At 44.4% G+C, this 19525-nt stretch overlaps 1 protein-coding gene across 7 annotated transcripts in view; it reads right to left on the bottom strand.

Moving 5' to 3' along the window:
* Positions 1-18937, bottom strand: part of ralgapa1 (Ral GTPase activating protein catalytic subunit alpha 1) — a 108038-nt gene extending 89101 nt beyond the window's left edge. For 3 of the 7 annotated variants that reach the window (XM_072688953.1, XM_072688947.1, XM_072688948.1), the window contains exons 1-7: positions 18531-18937; positions 7423-7533; positions 6772-6821; positions 4096-4153; positions 3205-3248; positions 2474-2654; positions 794-909 (exon numbers count right to left, since the gene is read on the bottom strand). In XM_072688953.1, coding sequence (XP_072545054.1) covers positions 794-909; positions 2474-2654; positions 3205-3248; positions 4096-4153; positions 6772-6821; positions 7423-7533; positions 18531-18636 — 666 coding nt within the window. In that variant the 5' untranslated portion in view covers positions 18637-18937. The remainder of the gene's footprint in view (positions 1-793; positions 910-2473; positions 2655-3204; positions 3249-4095; positions 4154-6771; positions 6822-7422; positions 7534-18530) is intronic. The other 4 variants (XM_072688949.1, XM_072688951.1, XM_072688952.1 and 1 more) reach the window with 2 other exon arrangements.
* Positions 18938-19525: the final 588 nt, after the last annotated feature.

Genomic DNA, 19525 nt, shown 5'->3' with positions numbered 1-19525 from the left:
GCACTGTCCTTCAGTCTGCATTATTGTTCAGTGTGCACTGCCCTTCAGTCTGCAGCATCGTTCAGTCTGCACTGCCCTTCAGTCTGCAGCATCGTTCTGTCTGCACTGTACTTCAGTCTGCAACATCGTTCTGTCTGCATTGTCCTTCAGTCTGCATTATTGTTCAGTGTGCACTGCCCTTCAGTCTGCAGCATCGTTCAGTCTGCACTGAGCCCTTCAGTCTGTACATTTGTTCTGACAGCATTGCTGTCCAGTGTTTACTGCTGTTATCTAAACTGACCCTCAGTCTATTGTCATTCTGTCCACATTGTCCTACAGTCTACACATTTATTCTGCCAGTATTGCTGTTCAGTCTCTGTGATACTTCTGTCTGTACCACCCTTCAGTCTGTACAGCCATTCTATCGGCACTGACTGACTGTCTATACTGCCCTTTAGTTCATAGTACCCTTCAGTCTATAATGCCCTTCAGTCTGTAAAATAGCTTTAGAATTGTGAAAAAACATATTCAGTCAGGTGTTTCCAAACTTTTGACCAGCAATGCATGTTTATTATTCAGAATTCAGCAATCCGGTTATTAACTAATAGTAACTAATATGGAAGTTATGTAGATATGAGGTCATACAGCTGGCCTCCCTCTCTCTCTCTCTCTCTGGGTTACCTACAGCTCCAGGGTCAGTCATGTAGCAGCGTGCTCTAGCAGGTCTCTGCAGCTCCGGTGGAGCGTCCAGCACAGCAGCAGCAGCAGCAGCGTTAGCATTAGCAGTGTTAGTGGGAGGGGTTGGGGGGAGTACCTGGTTTACCATGTATTTGAGAAGAGCCTCTAGAAAATATCCTGTGAGATCCTCCTGAGCTTTGTCCCCGGACTGGGGCAGCACCAGCGGACTGATCTCCTCTGGGGTCACTTGAGCTGCAGAGTAAAGAAAACATCAATAAATTAAAAAAAATATCTTTTATATCTCTTTTTTTCATCATCTGAACTCCACATCTGGTCAAAATTCATTTTATACATTTCTTTAGAATAAAACAGGCTGCTGATAGAATGGCGCCTTTAACACTAATATATGTAAATGAGCTCTGTTCTGATTAGCTGCTCTGTATCAGGCCACAATTAAAAAAAGTAGCCCAGTCTAAAACGCTACTTGTAGCCTGAGTGTGAGTGGGTGGGGCTAAACTGCGGTAGGCTGCGTAGATGGATACATCTATATGCATTGATTTTTATGACATCAGAAAAACAGTGAACTGATAATTAGCAATTTCTGCAGCTTTAGATATAATATATTAGACTAAAAATTTAAAAATTAAATGAATGACTCTGGCCCTTTAATATTCATGTCTTGCATAGCAAACAACTATAAACAAGGCATCAGTAGCTAAAACATGCAATCCCAGAGGCTCAGCAGCTCAATTACTGACATTATCTTGAACATTTTTTCAGCATTTTTTTTCATTTTCCAGAAATGTTCATGCCTGGACAAATAATCTTTACATTTCTGTGTTTTCCTGATTTCCCAGAATGCACAGAACTCTGTGATGTTATACAGGTTTGATGCTCAAGAGACTTGAGCAGCTACAGAAACACAAACTGTCAGTAATATTTAATGCATGTTTAATGCAAACGGGGCGAGCAGCCGGGGCTGTGTTCTGTATTTAATACACAGGTTTTCATCTGTTAGATTTATTTTTATCTACTAAGATTTTATTAATGACAAAAACCTGATCAGTAATTTTGGGTGGGTCAGTGATCAATACAGGAGGGCTCGATCACAGTGCTGCTGATCGATCTGATCGATATTACTTTATACGCTGCTGCTTATGACTGTAGGATGTAACCTGCCATCACTTCAGCAGATCTACACCAGCAGGGTGAGGAAGCGGGCTGGCAAGATTACATCTGACCCCTCACATCCTGGACACCTCCTCTTATAGACACTCCCCTCTGGTAGAAGACTGCGGTCCATCAAAACCAGCACAACACGTCATGCTAACAGCTTCTTCCCCAGAGCTGTAGCGCTCCTCAACCACAGTGGACACCTCCCACTGTAAACCTCAAAACATACAGCTGAACTGTACCAAACCGGACTGAACAGCTATTTTGCACTCTGACTATCTGCACTATGACTATTTGCACTATGACTATTTGCACACCTGTACAGATGTTCTTTTCTGTAAATATCAGCTCTTTACTTTCTGTAAATATCAGCTCTTTATTACCTTTAGTACTTTTTACTTTTTTAATGTATCCCCTACCCTGTTTATTGTTTATTGTAATTTTCCTTTAGTTTAAGACTAAATAATCTGTGTTCTGTGTTTTTTTGTTACTTGTCATACGTGTTGCTCTCACCAAGACAAATTCCTTGTATGTGTAACATACTTTGATGAAATAAAGAGATTCTGATTCTGTAGATTATTACAATCTTGTCATCGTTATTGATGATCAGAATCCAAAGTCCCAGCTGTGGGGTATTACTGACCCTCCTGCAGGTTGAGAGCGGGGGTGATGATGTTCTCCAGGGTCCGTGGGCCCAGGTCGGATTGAGGCTGGGCGGGAAATCCTGGGATTAGAGCAGCGAAAATCCACAGCTGCTCTCTCAGAGCGTTACACTGCAGAGCCTGTAGCCACAGCAGGAAGAGACGCACACCCTCCCTGCGGATCTACACACACACACACACACACACACACACACACACACACACACACACACACACATTTTACCATAACATTAACCCTTACAGCCCCAAGCCACTCTCCAAACTAGAGGTTGGGCTATTCTGCACATCTTATGGATTCAGCATCACACTTATCAGAACTAAATAATAAAAGACAGAAATTGTCTGAAACACACTGTAGGTCTTATGGAGGGGAGGGGGGGGACTGAAGTGTACACATGCTTTTTTTTAGGTAACAAAGTGAGTGTTTTACATTAGTCCTCACTGGTGCTGCTAATAATTGCCTGTAGGGGGCGCTGGATGAGTGCGTCTGCTAAAGGCTGTAAATGTAAATGTATAACCCACATCACACAAGCAGCACCACCACCTTCATTTCCTACTCCTCACAGTATCCTGAAATGACTAGCGCCCCCTTTCGGTCTGGCAAGGAACAGTCATTCATTTTTAGCACTGCTTAAAATAAGCTGCCCTGAATGAGAGTTATCCACCCAGAACCAGAACCGCCAACCTGTGTGTTGGTCTAAACAGTTGGTACCTTTAGGGAGTTCCCCGTGTGCAGCAGCTTCTTCAGTATGAGGCCTGTGAAACACACACACACACACACACACACACACACACACACACACACACACAAAAAACCATTATTGAGCACAGAAAGAGCTCTCAAAACACACAAACACACACACATATGTGTGTATACAGGTGTGGACAGTGTAAGAGGTCTCGGTCAGATCTGGCTCGGCTCAATGCCAGATCCTTGGCTCTCTCTGCATTTCTCTCGGTGGTCTATGTATCCTACTGACATCAGCTTTCAGTGCAGAGGAAAAGGACAGACCACCTTCCTGAACATGGCTTTACAATCAGTGTGCATGAAAGAGACACGATCAAACATGACAAAAGATCAATAAATAAACTAATTAAATAATAATAATAATAATAATAATAATAATAGTTGAAATGCTACATCAACACGACCAGGCTGGATCATTATCAGTATTTAAGTGGCACACAGATGAGCTCCTATACCTTTTAAAATGAGCTCTTTAATAAAGGAAATGGCTTTAATACACAACCATGGAAACTCCCCCAACCGCCTGTGTGCTTAAATGCTTCTCTATGAAGGAAGAGCTCCGAACAGCAGAGTCCAACACTCACTGTCCTCAAACCCAGACCAGACTGAAGTCCTTCTGAGAGGACTTGGTGAAGAGTAGAGTATTATGGTCTTCATATTGTGTTTAGTAGAGTCTAAGATTAGAGGATCTGAACTTTAGTCTATTTAAACCAGCTGAGGTTCTTCTTCAGTAAACAGTGAAGCTCTTCTGTAAGAACTCTGGAGAAGAGAGTCTGATAAACGCTGTAAATGTAAATCAGATTTTAGCTACAGGGGTTGTGGTGTAAAGACAGCAGGAGGAGTGTGTGTATTCACCGATGCTGTGGAACTGCCATCGCCCGTGTATTCTCTCAGGTAACAGCTGCAAAATTTTCTGTAAAAGAAACAAACAAAAACACACAAGATTTAAACAGTCTGAAGTGTTTATTATAAACTACTATAAGGCTGCGACGACAATCTGACATTTACAGTTCCAGCTTGGGTTGCTTTCACGTGCGAAACTAATTCCGATACACGGCGAGTCTGAACAGTCTGGCCAGAATTCATGCAACGTTTACATCAATCCAACTCCACATGTGCACCGAGCAGAAGGGAAAAGGACGACTGCGGTGGCGGGACAGTGAGGTAACAGACCTCACTATTATAATACAGAATACATCAGAAGGCAGACATAGCATCCGATCCACAGCTGGAAAAATCTAGTGTGTGTGTGTGTGTGTGTGTGTGTGTGTATATATATATATATTTATATACACACACACACACATACATACATACATATACACACACACCTTTTAAAATGAGCTCTTTAATAAAGGCAACGGCTCTGTACAGAACCATGGAAACTCCACCATCCGCCTGCATGCTTAAATGCTTCTCTATGAAGGAAAAGCTCCTTTATGGCTGTTTAAAGAACCCCTCTAATGGGGAAAGAAGAGAAGTCTAATTTTTACACATTTAGTTTAGATATAATGTCTGAATACTTTTTAAATTTCCACTGATGAAAACTAATTATTATTAAAACTACTATTACGCCTACTGGACTTTAGTCCCACCCACTTCAACTCAAACTCAACAGAAATGGTTTATAAAACAGAACAGTTTCATTCTACAAGGGATAAAAGGAGGTTGGAAAATGGTTGATGGCTAAGATTAAATTCTGACAAAGTAAAATTAAAAAAAATTAAATAAATACCGGGCACCATCTGTCCTGGGTGATCCGATCATAAGTGAGCAGCGCGTGTTCAGGTGTGACTGGGGTACAGTTTGCCTCGAGTACGCACTGTAATGTGGTCACTTAAGCCACATTCAGAGGTGATCAGAGACGCATTTGACCACATTATTATTGTTAATTATCATTAACATTAATGACCAAATGTCTCGATGCGTCCTGGGACGGGCGTGCCACTGTCACTGTCACTGCCCCAGCCGGAAAATACATAATTACCACAAGACCACACCGTCCTCCACCGGCACGAGTTAGCTGAGCTACAGTAAAACACTAACTAGCTAACTAACACTAACGGGGAACGGAGGCTCAGCAGTTAGAGCTCTGGGCTGTTGATAACAGGGTTGTGGGTTCGATACCCGGGCTCAGCAAGCTGCCACTGTTGGGCCCTTGAGCAAGGCCCTTCACCCTCTCTGCTCCCCGGGCGCTGCAGCAATGGCTGCCCACCGCTCCGGACATGTGTGCCACGGAATGTGTTGGACTGGAGGAGGGTTGAGGGTCTTAGTCATAGTACCAGTGTGTGAAACTACCTCCACCATGTTTGGAGGCTGTACTTTAGCCTGGCTAGCTCTCACTGTGAGTTAAACCTGATCTGCTTTAAAACGGTGCTCCATTACGCCACCAAGAGGAGATTCAGATAAGACAGGAGTGAATTCTGACTTCTACACATGAACCTTTTATGAGTTATCACATGGCACATGAAGAATTCTATCCTGATGTCTAATCAATAAGCACAGTGTAACATTTTCTATCTTAAATCTGATTATTATTTTATTCTACATACGAGCACGTAATCTGAAATACATCAATGACGAATAATGATTCTGATGATTACTGCTCATGTTTAAGCACTCTGCTCACTCTCAGTGGTGGGGAAGTTTGCTAAGAGGCCGTGTTGCTCAGCAGCCTTATATAATTCAGCGTTTACAGGCGTGTGTGTCTAATAAACACTGCTGTGTGCTGCAATCACACCCAACACATATTCTACAATCCTGAGCAATCTCGTGACTTTTAAGGTTATGTGTAAAGTTGTGTGTAGATATACTGAATATAGTCGCTGGTAAAAAAGTACTGCAGTATTTTGAAACCTAATCCCATCCCTCTTCCCCCCCGTCTCTCAGCAGTGAGAGGGTTCTACTGTAGGAGCTCCAGATCTCATCAGAACAGATAAAGCAGCTGAACATGAATCCAGTAAAAAGGAGAAACAAGAGCTTCTCATTCTGAAGAAAGAAAGTAGTGAGATCTTGTCGGTGAGCTAGTCTGAAGAACAGAGCTCGGTTCCTCCAGGGTTCTCCTGGACGCCCCCCAGTCCAGCCAGCACAGCGTGGAGGATGTGTTCACCTCCATCAGCAGCAGCAGCAGCAGCAGCAGCAGCTCACCTGATTTACCATCATTAAGCCCTGATTTACCACCAAACCAGGTGTTGATCTGAGGAGAACTCTAAATAACACTAGACTCCATGAGAGAGGAGAACTTTGGAGATGTTCTAATGATGAACACAGTGATGGAGAACCTCCACCACTTTCTGTAGGAGTGTTATTAGTGTGACCAGATCAGCAGCTTTACACTCTGATTTACACAGAGGACTAAAACTTTTGCACACTACTGTATATATTCGGACACAGCTTCTCTCTGCATCCACTTGGATTCAGATTAAAATCAGAGAAGCAGTACAGACCTGTTTCAGGCAGCAGTGTGTGTGAGTGTGTGTGTGTGTGTGTGTGTGTCTCTCGAGTGTAGAAAAGGCCACCAACATTTCTTACCTCAAAAATGAAAAGAATGGAGTCCAGCTCTTCCCTTTGTGATTTGTGACCTAGCACATAAAAAGGGAACAAGAGTCACTCCAGAGCTCAGAAACAGATTAACACCAGAACAAACAACCAACGGGTCATTTTCTACACTACAGGAAGTGTAGGGGGCGCTCTATAATGCTCAATAATGTTCATATGATCCACACGCTCATTCTGACAGACTGTAATACACTACAGGAAGTGTAGGGGGCGCTCTATAATGCTCAATAATGTTCATATGATCCACACGCTCATTCTGACAGACTGTAATACACTACAGGAAGCGTAGGGGGCGCTCTATAATGCTCTATAATGTTCATATGATTCACACGCTCATTCTGACAGACTGTAATACACTACAGGAAGCGTAGGGGGCGCTCTATAATGCTCTATAATGATCATATGATCCACACACTCATTCTGACAGACTGTAATACACTACAGGAAGCGTAGGGGGCGCTCTATAATGCTCATATGATCCACACGCTCATTCTGACAGACTGTAATACACTACAGGAAGCGTAGGGGGCGCTCTATAATGCTCTATAATGATCATATGATTCACACGCTCATTCTGACAGACTGTGACACATAAGCAGCTGGAAACGGTGTACTGAGACTCACCTTTCTGTTTCAGGTTAACCTCGATGCTGACAAAGTTTTCGAAGAAGACGTAGTAGATGTGGGAGTAGTTCTGGTCAAAGAAGTGCTTGAGTTCAGCTGGTTCAGCATTTTCTGTCGGGGATGAAAGAAAGAGCTTCTCTTACTATCAAAACACATCATGCAGTGATTTATCAGACAATGGTAATGTTTACCGTCACAATCTGCAAATATACCTACTGCCAATAGAATAAGACAAACGTGACCCTATTGGCTCCATGCTGCCTAATAATGCCAGGCGTGGACTAGAGGGGTATAAAGCCCCCCAGCATTGAGGAGCTGTGGAGCAGTGGAGGAACTGTGTTCTCTGGAATGATGGTGGAGGAGCTCCATCCAGTACTTTTGGGAGGAGTTGGGGATGATGAGGTGGGGTGGTGATCATCGTCTAACATCCTGACCTCACTAACGGTCTTGTTGCTGAATGCAATCAAATCCTCACAGCAATGTTCCTCCAGAATCTAGTAGAAAGTCTTCTTCTCTGGGCAGTAGAGACAGTTACTCCAACAAAAGCTGGATTTGAGAGGAAACCGTGAATGAGCAGGTGTCCTAATACTTTTGTCCATATAGTGTACATGGACACGAACTCAGAGACTGCTGCGCTTTAGTCTCTATGGAGGCGTGGCTTAACGACAGAGACAGGGTGTCCGTCAGAGGCGGCATGCCCCATCACGCCCTGTCGCTTGCGGGTGGGGTGGACGGCTGCAGGGATTATAACGTCGCTCCGTGTTCGGACGAGGGGAGCGTGATCTGCTGTGTGTCTACACACACCTCGTCACACTCTCCCTGAACACTCAGAGATGACCTTAACTGGAGAGGAGTGTGTGTTCCCACAGGGTCACTACTTAAAGCTACAGCAGGCTGACTAACGGTCAAACAGGTCTGACCACTGTCCACCAACTCCTAACATTAGGCCCAGACTCACCCTGCGGTCAACGTCCTACTGTCCTCCAGTCCTTAAAGCGACAGTGTGGAAGAAACCTTCTAGTTTAGCCACGTTTTACCCCAATCTGCGGACACCTGTAAAAATGGGGGCCATTACCACAGTCAGGGGGAACTGGTGCCACTGAGCACGCACCACTGGTGCAGCAGGGCTAAGTATGACAGCAGTCACCAGGGAGGCCAATGAGGTTCTACGGTCTTGAAGGTGCTCTATCAATTTAAAGGTTCTTCACACTCACCCCCACACAACCTCTACTACAAACATGGTTCCCATATGGAACCAAAAGGGGTTATTCTATGGCAATGATCAAAGAACCATTTGGAGAACCCTTCATATTAATATATATTAATCAAAAGGTTGGATAAATTACAGGGTCGGTAATACACTACAGAAAGCGTAGGGGGCGCTCTATAATGCTCTATAATGCTCATATGATCCACACGCTCATTCTGATAGACTGTAATACACTACAGGAAGCGTAGGGGGCGCTCTATAATGCTCTATAATGTTCATATGATCCACACGCTCATTCTGACAGACTGTAATACACTACAGGAAGTGTAGGGGGCGCTCTATAATGCTCTATAATGTTCATATGATCCACACGCTCATTCTGACAGACTGTAATACACTACAGGAAGTATAGGGGGCGCTCTATTATGCTCTATAATGTTCATATGATCCACACGCTCATTCTGACAGACTGTAATACACTACAGGAAGTGTAGGGGGCGCTCTATAATGTTTATATGATCCACACGCTCATTCTGACAGACTGTAATACACTACAGGAAGCGTAGGGGGCGCTCTATAATGCTCTATAATGATCATATGATCCACACGCTCATTCTGACAGACTGTAATACACTACAGGAAGCGTAGGGGGCGCTCTATAATGTTCATATGATCCACACGCTCATTCTGACAGACTGTAATACACTACAGGAAGTGTAGGGGGCGCTCTATAATGCTCTATAATGTTCATATGATCCACACGCTCATTCTGACAGACTGTAATACACTACAGGAAGTGTAGGGGGCGCTCTATAATGCTCTATAATGATCATATGATCCACACACTCATTCTGACAGACTGTAATACACTACAGGAAGCGTAGGGGGCGCTCTATAATGCTCTATAATGATCATATGATCCACACGCTCATTCTGACAGACTGTAATACACTACAGGAAGTGTAGGGGGCGCTCTATAATGCTCTATAATGATCATATGATCCACACACTCATTCTGACAGACTGTAATACACTACAGGAAGTGTAGGGGGCGCTCTATAATGCTCTATAATGATCATATGATCCACACACTCATTCTGACAGACTGTAATACACTACCGGAAGTGTAGGGGGCGCTCTATAATGCTCTATAATGTTTATATGATCCACACGCTCATTCTGACAGACTGTAATACACTACAGGAAGTGTAGGGGGAACTCTATAATGCTCTATAATGATCATATGATCCACACACTCATTCTGACAGACTGTAATACACTACAGGAAGTGTAGGGGGCGCTCTATAATGCTCTATAATGTTCATATGATCCACACGCTCATTCTGACAGACTGTAATACTCTACAGGAAGCATAGGGGGCGCTCTATAATGCTCTATAATGATCATATGATCCACACGCTCATTCTGACAGACTGTAATACACTACAGGAAGCATAGGGGGCGCTCTATAATGCTCTATAATGATCATATGATCCCCACGCTCATTCTGATAGACTGTAATACTCTACAGGAAGCATAGGGGGCGCTCTATAATGCTCTATAATGTTCATATGATCCACACGCTCATTCTGACAGACTGTAATACTCTACAGGAAGCATAGGGGGCGCTCTATAATGCTCTATAATGTTCATATGATCCACACGCTCATTCTGACAGACTGTAATACACTACAGGAAGTGTAGGGGGCGCTCTATAATGCTCTATAATGATCATATGATCCACACGCTCATTCTGACAGACTGTAATACACTACAGGAAGCGTAGGGGGCGCTCTATAATGTTCATATGATCCACACGCTCATTCTGACAGACTGTAATACACCACAGGAAGCGTAGGGGGCGCTCTATAATGCTCTATAATGATCATATGATCCACACGCTCATTCTGACAGACTGTAATACACTACAGGAAGTGTAGGGGGCGCTCTATAATGCTCTATAATGATCATATGATCCACACACTCATTCTGACAGACTGTAATACACTACAGGAAGTGTAGGGGGCGCTCTATAATGCTCTATAATGATCATATGATCCACACACTCATTCTGACAGACTGTAATACACTACCGGAAGTGTAGGGGGCGCTCTATAATGCTCTATAATGTTTATATGATCCACACGCTCATTCTGACAGACTGTAATACACTACAGGAAGTGTAGGGGGCGCTCTATAATGCTCTATAATGATCATATGATCCACACACTCATTCTGACAGACTGTAATACACTACAGGAAGTGTAGGGGGCGCTCTATAATGCTCTATAATGTTCATATGATCCACACGCTCATTCTGACAGACTGTAATACTCTACAGGAAGCATAGGGGGCGCTCTATAATGCTCTATAATGTTCATATGATCCACATGCTCATTCTGACAGACTGTAATACACTACAGGAAGCGTAGGGGGCGCTCTATAATGTTCATATGATCCACACGCTCATTCTGACAGACTGTAATACACTACATGAAGCGTAGGGGGCGCTCTATAATGCTCTATAATGATCATATGATCCACACGCTCATTCTGACAGACTGTAATACACTACAGGAAGCGTAGGGGGCGCTCTATAATGCTCTATAATGTTCATATGATCCACACGCTCATTCTGACAGACTGTAATACACTACAGGAAGCGTAGGGGGCGCTCTATAATGCTCTATAATGATCATATGATCCACACACTCATTCTGACAGACTGTAATACACTACAGGAAGCGTAGGGGGCGCTCTATAATGCTCTATAATGATCATATGATCCACACGCTCATTCTGACAGACTGTAATACTCTACAGGAAGCATAGGGGGCGCTCTATAATGCTCTATAATGATCATATGATCCACACGCTCATTCTGACAGACTGTAATACTCTACAGGAAGCATAGGGGGCGCTCTATAATGCTCTATAATGATCATATGATCCACACGCTCATTCTGACAGACTGTAATACACTACAGGAAGCGTAGGGGGCGCTCTATAATGCTCTATAATGATCATATGATCCACACGCTCATTCTGACAGACTGTAATACTCTACAGGAAGCGTAGGGGGCGCTCTATAATGCTCTATAATGATCATATGATCCACACGCTCATTCTGACAGACTGTAATACTCTACAGGAAGCGTAGGGGGCGCTCTATAATGCTCTATAATGTTCATATGATCCACACGCTCATTCTGACAGACTGTAATACACTACAGGAAGCATAGGGGGCGCTCTATAATGCTCTATAATGTTTACATGATCCACACGCTCACTCTGACAGACTGTAATACTCTACAGGAAGCGTAGGGGGCGCTCTATAATGCTCTATAATGTTCATATGATCCACACGCTCATTCTGACAGACTGTAATACACTACAGGAAGCATAGGGGGCGCTCTATAATGCTCTATAATGTTTACATGATCCACACGCTCACTCTGACAGACTGTAATACACTACAGGAAGCGTAGGGGGCGCTCTATAATGTTCATATGATCCACACGCTCATTCTGACAGACTGTAATACTCTACAGGAAGCGTAGGGGGCGCTCTATAATGCTCTATAATGATCATATGATCCACACGCTCATTCTGACAGACTGTAATACTCTACAGGAAGCGTAGGGGGCGCTCTATAATGCTCTATAATGATCATATGATCCACACGCTCATTCTGACAGACTGTAATACTCTACAGGAAGCGTAGGGGGCGCTCTATAATGCTCTAGAATGTTTATACTTGATTACAAACTCCACATGTACATGTTTTAAATCTTCGAACCCAAAGACTAACACGCGCTCACGCTCCCCTCATCCATCCTGGTCCTCTATACTCTCACACTCTGAATGAATCAGTTACTGTGAATAAAGGGGGAAGTGAATTAAATACACAGAGAAGCAACACAGATCAATATCTCAGCTTAACTTTCACTGAACACACACACACTTCCACATCACTCAGCACACATTCCAGCATTGTCAGGTCAAACCCAAACACAGACACACACTCACACTGCTCTATACAGCAGATCCAACTCCCCAAGCTGTAATACAGAGTAGAGAGAGAGCATATAGAGTACATTATGATGTATTAAATAAAGCAGTGTATCATATATACACTATATTACACTAGCATAGAGCAGCATAACAGCATATCAGTACAGTACGATATCATATACTAGAATATTGTACAGCATAGTATAGTATAGTACAGTGTAATGCAACAGGGTAGATGGGCAATATGACGCTATTTTATCATATGGTGTGATAACGATAAGCTTCTCTGATCATATGGAGGAGACTGTTCAGCTGCAGGGTTCATTACTAACAGTGTAATTAGACTGAAGGGTTCATTAGATGAAGAGCAGCAGATGTTATAGAGTATAAATCACTGAATTCAGTACAGGAGAGGGTCTGAACAGTAGTTAGTCCAGGATTAAGATTACAGTGTATTGTATATATACACTGTTACTATACTATAGCACAATACAGAGCTCTATAATACAGCAGTACCGTGTAATACTGCATAATACAGCTGCACCGATACCACCTTTTCCTTTCCGATACCAGATTTTCAATTATCTGCCGATACCGAGTACCGATACCAGCTCTGACTGGAATACTGGATGGATGTCTCTAAATCCTGATATTTAAGTTTCACTTTTTATGGGTTGTACTTTTTTATAATTTATCCCAAATAAGATCTAATAAGCTTTAAAGAACAGAGTTTACTGGTTGAGGATCTGCACATTTGAGCTGAAATAATAATAATAATAAGCAGAAACTCGGGCAGGTATTAGAGCTGAATCTGCCTCAGCTTCACTAAACCGCTTTTAATCAGGGTTTAAATTCACGTTTCAGAGCAGAGAGAGACTAAACTTCTATAAATGTCAGGATTTAGAGCCGTCTATCAACTATTTAAGTCAGGGTTGGGATCGGTTCTCTGTATCAGCTTAAAAATCTGGTATCGGAAAGGAAAGAGGGGTATCAGTGCATCCCTGAATATAATACAGCATAAACATAATATAATAATGTTTAATAATGTTACAAAGTATATAGTATAATACTTATAATTTCCATAGTATATTATGTTTAAATACAACAGGATAACAGGGCAATATAATAGTAATATAAATATAATAATATAATGGGAACAATTCTAAAAGATTCATACAGAATGTACACATTTCCGGTTCTGATATTATGACCCAGGCGGCCCGTCTGATAAATGAACTCATTTTACCAGATATTCAGAATTTTTAACTTATATATATATATATATATTCAATATCAAGGGGTCTGAACGAGTGTGTGAGACAGTGAGAGTAGTGGGAGCACGGCTGAGTGACGGTAATTAAACACCAGTCGTTCCTCCTCTAAAACCGAACCGCAGGAGGGTTCTGCAGTCCGACGGCACAGTTAAGCCTCTCAGGGATGAGCTGCAGCCGCGGTGATGGAAAGCAGAGCCAGCCACGATCCAGAAATACCCAAACACCAAACCCAGGGAATGCAGGACCGGGGCGCGGAGGAGCTTCCTCTACTGTGATGAACTCCTAATCAGGATCAGGAGCAGAACCTCGGAGCACAGCAGCAATTAGCCAAGCGTCCCCTCACTGCCCAGCCCGACTGCAGCATCAGACCGGCCAGAACCGCCCAGAGAGACCAACCCACTCAGCACTTCAGCCCCACCCAGAATCTTAGCCCCACCCATTCAGCCTACAGTAGCTTAGCCCCACCCAGAATCTTAGCCCCACCCATTCAGCCTACAGTAGCTTAGCCCCACCCATTCAGCCTACAGTAGCTTAGCCCCACCCAGAATCTTAGCCCCACCCATTCAGCCTACAGCAGTTTAACCCCACCCAACCAGCCTACAGTAGCTTAGCCCCACCCAACCAGCCTACAGTAGCTTAGCCCCACCCAGAATCTTAGCCCCACCCATTCAGCCTACAGCAGTTTAACCCCACCCAACCAGCCTACAGTAGCTTAGCCCCACCCAACCAGCCTACAGTAGCTTAGCCCCACCCAATCAGCCTACAGTAGCTTAGCCCCACCCAATCAGCCTACAGTAGCTCAGCCCCACCCAACCAGCCTACAGTAGCTTAGCCCCACCCAACCAGCCTACAGTAGCTCAGCCCCACCCAATCAGACTACAGTAGCTCAGCCCCACCCAATCAGACTACAGTGTCTTAGCCCCACCCAATCAGCCTACAGGGGGTCTGAAGGGGTAACTGAAGGGCTCCACCTCAGTCTGTGCAGATTCAGGTTATTCGTGCACCCCGGCTGCGGGACGCTGAGGGACGCTGAGGGACGCTGAGGGACGCTGCGGGACGCTGCGTTGGTGAAACACTGCAGGGTGATCTTTAACCCAGACTCAGCACTGACTCACCCTGGAGTTCAGCACACGGTACTGCCGCTGCACCCGGCACCACCCTCCTCTGTGCTCCTGCTATCAGCTCAGACGCTCTGCTGCTGTTAGCTCTGGGCCAGCTCCTTCACCACGACGGACAGGAAGCCCGGACCCGGCCCAGAACACAAAGAAGGAAATGGCCTCATGTGATTGGACTGCCACTGCTCAGAGAAACAGGCTTGAAGGGGAATTCCCCCAAATTCTCAAACCTGTCTGCAAAATTAAACAGTGTGAACAGACTCCGTCAGAGTGGGGGTGAGAAACACTCGGTTCTAGATAAGCTCCCCCAGTCAGAGCTGTGGTTCTACAGTGGAGGTTCTAGATAAGCTCCCCCAGTCAGAGCTGTGGTTCTACAGTGGAGGTTCTAGATAAGCTCCCCCAGTCAGAGCTGTGGTTCTACAGTGGAGGAGAAGGGAAGCAGACGTCTGAAGCTCTAATAAAAGCTCCTCACAGAAAGTTCTTCACCTAATGGTGATGAAGACGCTGCCTGATGCCTGAGACACGGTTCTACCAGAGTTCTGAGAAGAGTTCGGCTCTAGAACCTGCTTTTAGAACCAGATCATTAAAATGGTGGAGGGATACATGCTGCAGGGTGTAGTGCGGCTACAGAAAGTAGTCCCTAAAGAGAACTGCATTAGTTCAGATTCTCTATTCACTATTTTACCTTCATCATCATCATCATCATCATCATCATTCCATATAAAACTCAGAAGACTCGTGTAGCTGCACTGGTGGGTTTGGATAGGAGATAAATTATGGGCTGTATCTGTGTTGTTGTAGTCATGGCGACCGACGCCTGCTTCCATTCACCTCCACTGTAGAGAGATCAGAGTGGGTCAGTTTCTCTACAGTGAAGCTCAAATTCACACCGGACCCCCGAGTCTGACTGAGCTCAGCTCTCACTCTGAGACATGAGGAGAATTTGGAGAATTAGGTGCAGTTCCCCTTTAATGCTTTGTTTCATGATACTGAGAGACGGATAAACGAGTCAAAGCTAAATCTCGGAGCGATCTTCCCAAAAACAGGCCCCTTCCTAACGTCCGTCAGGAAGCCTGTGGAGACGGCCTGCTTCTCCTTCTCCCGCTTCCCTGCTGCTCCCAGAGGAAGCTCCCGTTTATTTCTGTTTCTCTCTGCCGTCCCGCCCTGCGCTCCTCCACCCCGCAGACCCTCCCTCGACTCCACTCCACCACTTCCCTCCACTCCTTCATCAGCAGACGCTGTGCTGAGGCCTGCATGACAGACTACACACCAAGGAGCCAGAAACGCTGCTGTTGCACGAAGCGGTGTACGAAAATATCAAAATATCAAAGTATTGCCATATTATTTTACCACATTTGGAAGGCCAGTGCCCCCAACACTAAGAGGCTGAGGACCAGCACACGTCTCCTCTGCACCACCTCCTCTGCACCACCACCTCTGCACCTATGCAGCATCGCCAGGCAGGAGGAGGAAAGCCGGCTCCTCAGCTCCGACACAGCTAACAGACGCCTGCGCTGACCAACATCACACTAGGAGTGACGTGAGGAGGACGTGCCATCAACCGTCAGCCCAATTATGCTGTCTCGGACTTCTGCAAGCCGCATGACTCAGCATTCGAACCAGTGATCCTCGGAGTACAGTGGCAACAACCTGGCGATACGATACGCACCACGACACCGGAGTTATGATTTAATATATTGTAAAATAAATAAATAATAATAATAGTTTTAGAAGGCTCTGAGGTCCAGTGGAGCTGCCATTGTGATCCGAGGGTCGCCGGTTCAAATGCCGGGTCATGCTGCTTGCCAACAGAGAGAGCATAACTCGGACCCCCCACTCGGACCCCCCTAAAATTATTCAATATTTTTCTGCAATATATTAAACCGTAACCCCGGTATCGTGGTGCGTCTCGCATTGCTTTCGCAGCTGCTTAAAACCCAGAATCGGCGCTGAACAGCAGCCCAAACCTGAAAGAGAGGGGCAGCTAATGCTAATGCTAAAGCAGAGTTAGAGAAACATCACAGCACATTCACCCTAATTCACTATAATACAGCTATTACACCCAAACAGCTCGCCAACAGGGTCAGGGAGGTCAGTCAGACGTCTGTGAAATGAACAGCACCGGCTTTCAGCTCTGTGCACCGGACAGGTGAACTACAGGTGGGCAATATGACGCAGTAGACTTTCCTGAGCACGTCAGGATCTCAGCAGCGCTTAAAGAACACTGAGTCACTGTGTGGGTCGCTCGACAGGTGAGGTGAGCTCGACAGGTGAGGTGAGCTCGACAGGTGAGGTGAGCTCGACAGGTAAACAGCGGAAGTGCAGAAACAGGAAGAAGCCGTCAGGCCTGACACACACAGTCAGAAGTGGCCCTGAACGAGCGGCGGTGTGCTGCGGGTGGAGGGTGGAGGAGTAGGGCTGGGCGATTGCAGGGTATTATGATACATGATCAATTGTGAGCAATAACTCATTAAAATATGCTTTATTAAAGTGCATGGACTTATGCTTCGGCTTTGTGAAGTGATAGCTTAGCTTAGCATAGTCTCAGTCTGACCTAAGCTGTTGCCTTCGAATTATTTACTTGTTGACTTGTTTATTTGTGTGTGTGTGTGTGTGTGTGTGTGTGTGTGTGTCTGTGTGTGTGTGTGTGTGTGTGTGTGTGTGTGTGTCTGTGTGTGTTTTAAGTTGGGTTTCTAAGTTAGAGGCACAAAAAAGTCTATTACTATATAATTAATGTGTTTTGTGTTCATTTAATGGCTTATTTGTTTATTTTTGTGCTAATCAATTTTGGAAAGCAATGAAATCAACCACTACTACTAATAATAATCATAATAATAATAATAATAATTATTATTATTATTATTATTTTTGCAGCAATTAGCAGATAAGTTGAGTTTCAAAATTAGACATACTAAAAATATCTTATCATATAATTTATGTATTTTGTTTTGTGTTCATTTAATGGCTTATTTATTTATTTTCGTGTTTTTTGATTTTGGAAAGGAAATAAGATTAACCACTACTACTCACATTACTACTACTACTACTAATAATAATAATAATAATAATAATAAGGATAATAATAATAATATATGAAGTAGATTTTAAGTTGAGTTTCTAAATTACTGAAAAAGTCTTACTATATAATGAATGTATTTTGTTTTGTACTACTTCTACTACTACTGCTAATAATAATAATAATAATAATAATGTGTAGTGTGTTTTAAAGTTGTGAAAATCTATACTAATATAATCGCGGTGAATCCGGGCGGCTGTGGATCGGTACAGCACCGTCCAGAACTCAGTCGCAGCTGAAGTTGGGCTGCTTCTTGGAATTCCCCGGTCCACCTTAAATGGTGCAGGGGTTACAGTAGTACCGCCTCGGGCGCCAGACTGCAACTGCTGCACCATTTAAGGTGGACCGGAGAATTCCAAGAAGCAGCCCAACTTCACTCCCAAAACAAGCAAACCTAGCTAAGGCCTCCAGCGACTCACCGATAACGATCCGCAGGTGCTTGAGGCGGGTCAGCACGTCCTTCTTGGGATCCAACACTTTCTGTGTGGACTTCCTCACATCTCCGTGGGGCTTTTTGGAGAACATCCCGCAGAGAGGAGAAGCTGCGGCGGGCTGAAGGAGCAGCTGCTGATCCGCAGACACACAGAGGGGGAGCAGCGGCAGCGGCAGCGGCAGCGGCGCGGTCCAACAGCACGGTTACCGCCCAGCCCGGCTCATTAAAGCGGAATAAACCGGGGGAGAGGAGTGCATTTCTGCACAAAGGCTGAGCTCTGAAACACACACACATATATACTCACATCTACACACACACACACACACACTGCCCTCTCTCACACACACAGAGGAAAACCTCGAAACATGGCGGAGCTTCATGAAAAACAACGTAATCGAGCCGGAGCTCATCGAACTCACACACACCCTCCCTCCTCTGTTTCATTTAATATTTATATATTAATCATTACTTTTATCATTAATTATACTCATTCATTCCCCTGTTAAAAAATAAGTGGAAAATTCAAGCCAAAATAATATCTATTGCTATGTTGTCAGTGTGGTCACAAGCTGATTGCTATACCAGGTGGTTGCTATGGGGTTGCTAGGCAGTTGCTAGATGCTTGCTAAGCTATCCCAGGATGTTGCTATAGTTTTGCTTGATGGTTGCTATAAAGTTGTCATGGCATTCTAGGTGATACTTATAGTGCCTATAGTGTTACTAGGTGGTTGCTAGGCAGTCGTTACGTTGTTGTCATCTGGTTGCTTTGGTATACCAGGTGGTTGATATGGGGTTGCTAGGCAGTTGCAAGATGCTTGCTAAGATATCCCAGGATGTTGCTATAGTTTTGCTTGATGGTTGCTATAAAGTTGTCATGGCATTCTAGGTGATACTTATAGTGCCTATAGTGTTACTAGGTGGTTGCTAGGCAGTCGTTACGTTGTTGTCATCTGGTTGCTTTGGTATACCAGGTGGTTGATA

The sequence above is a fragment of the Salminus brasiliensis genome, chromosome 10, assembly GCF_030463535.1.
Source record: "Salminus brasiliensis chromosome 10, fSalBra1.hap2, whole genome shotgun sequence".
NCBI lineage: Eukaryota > Metazoa > Chordata > Actinopteri > Characiformes > Bryconidae > Salminus > Salminus brasiliensis.
The sequence above is the reverse complement of the archived record's forward strand: the minus strand, read 5'-3'. Positions and strand labels throughout refer to the sequence as shown.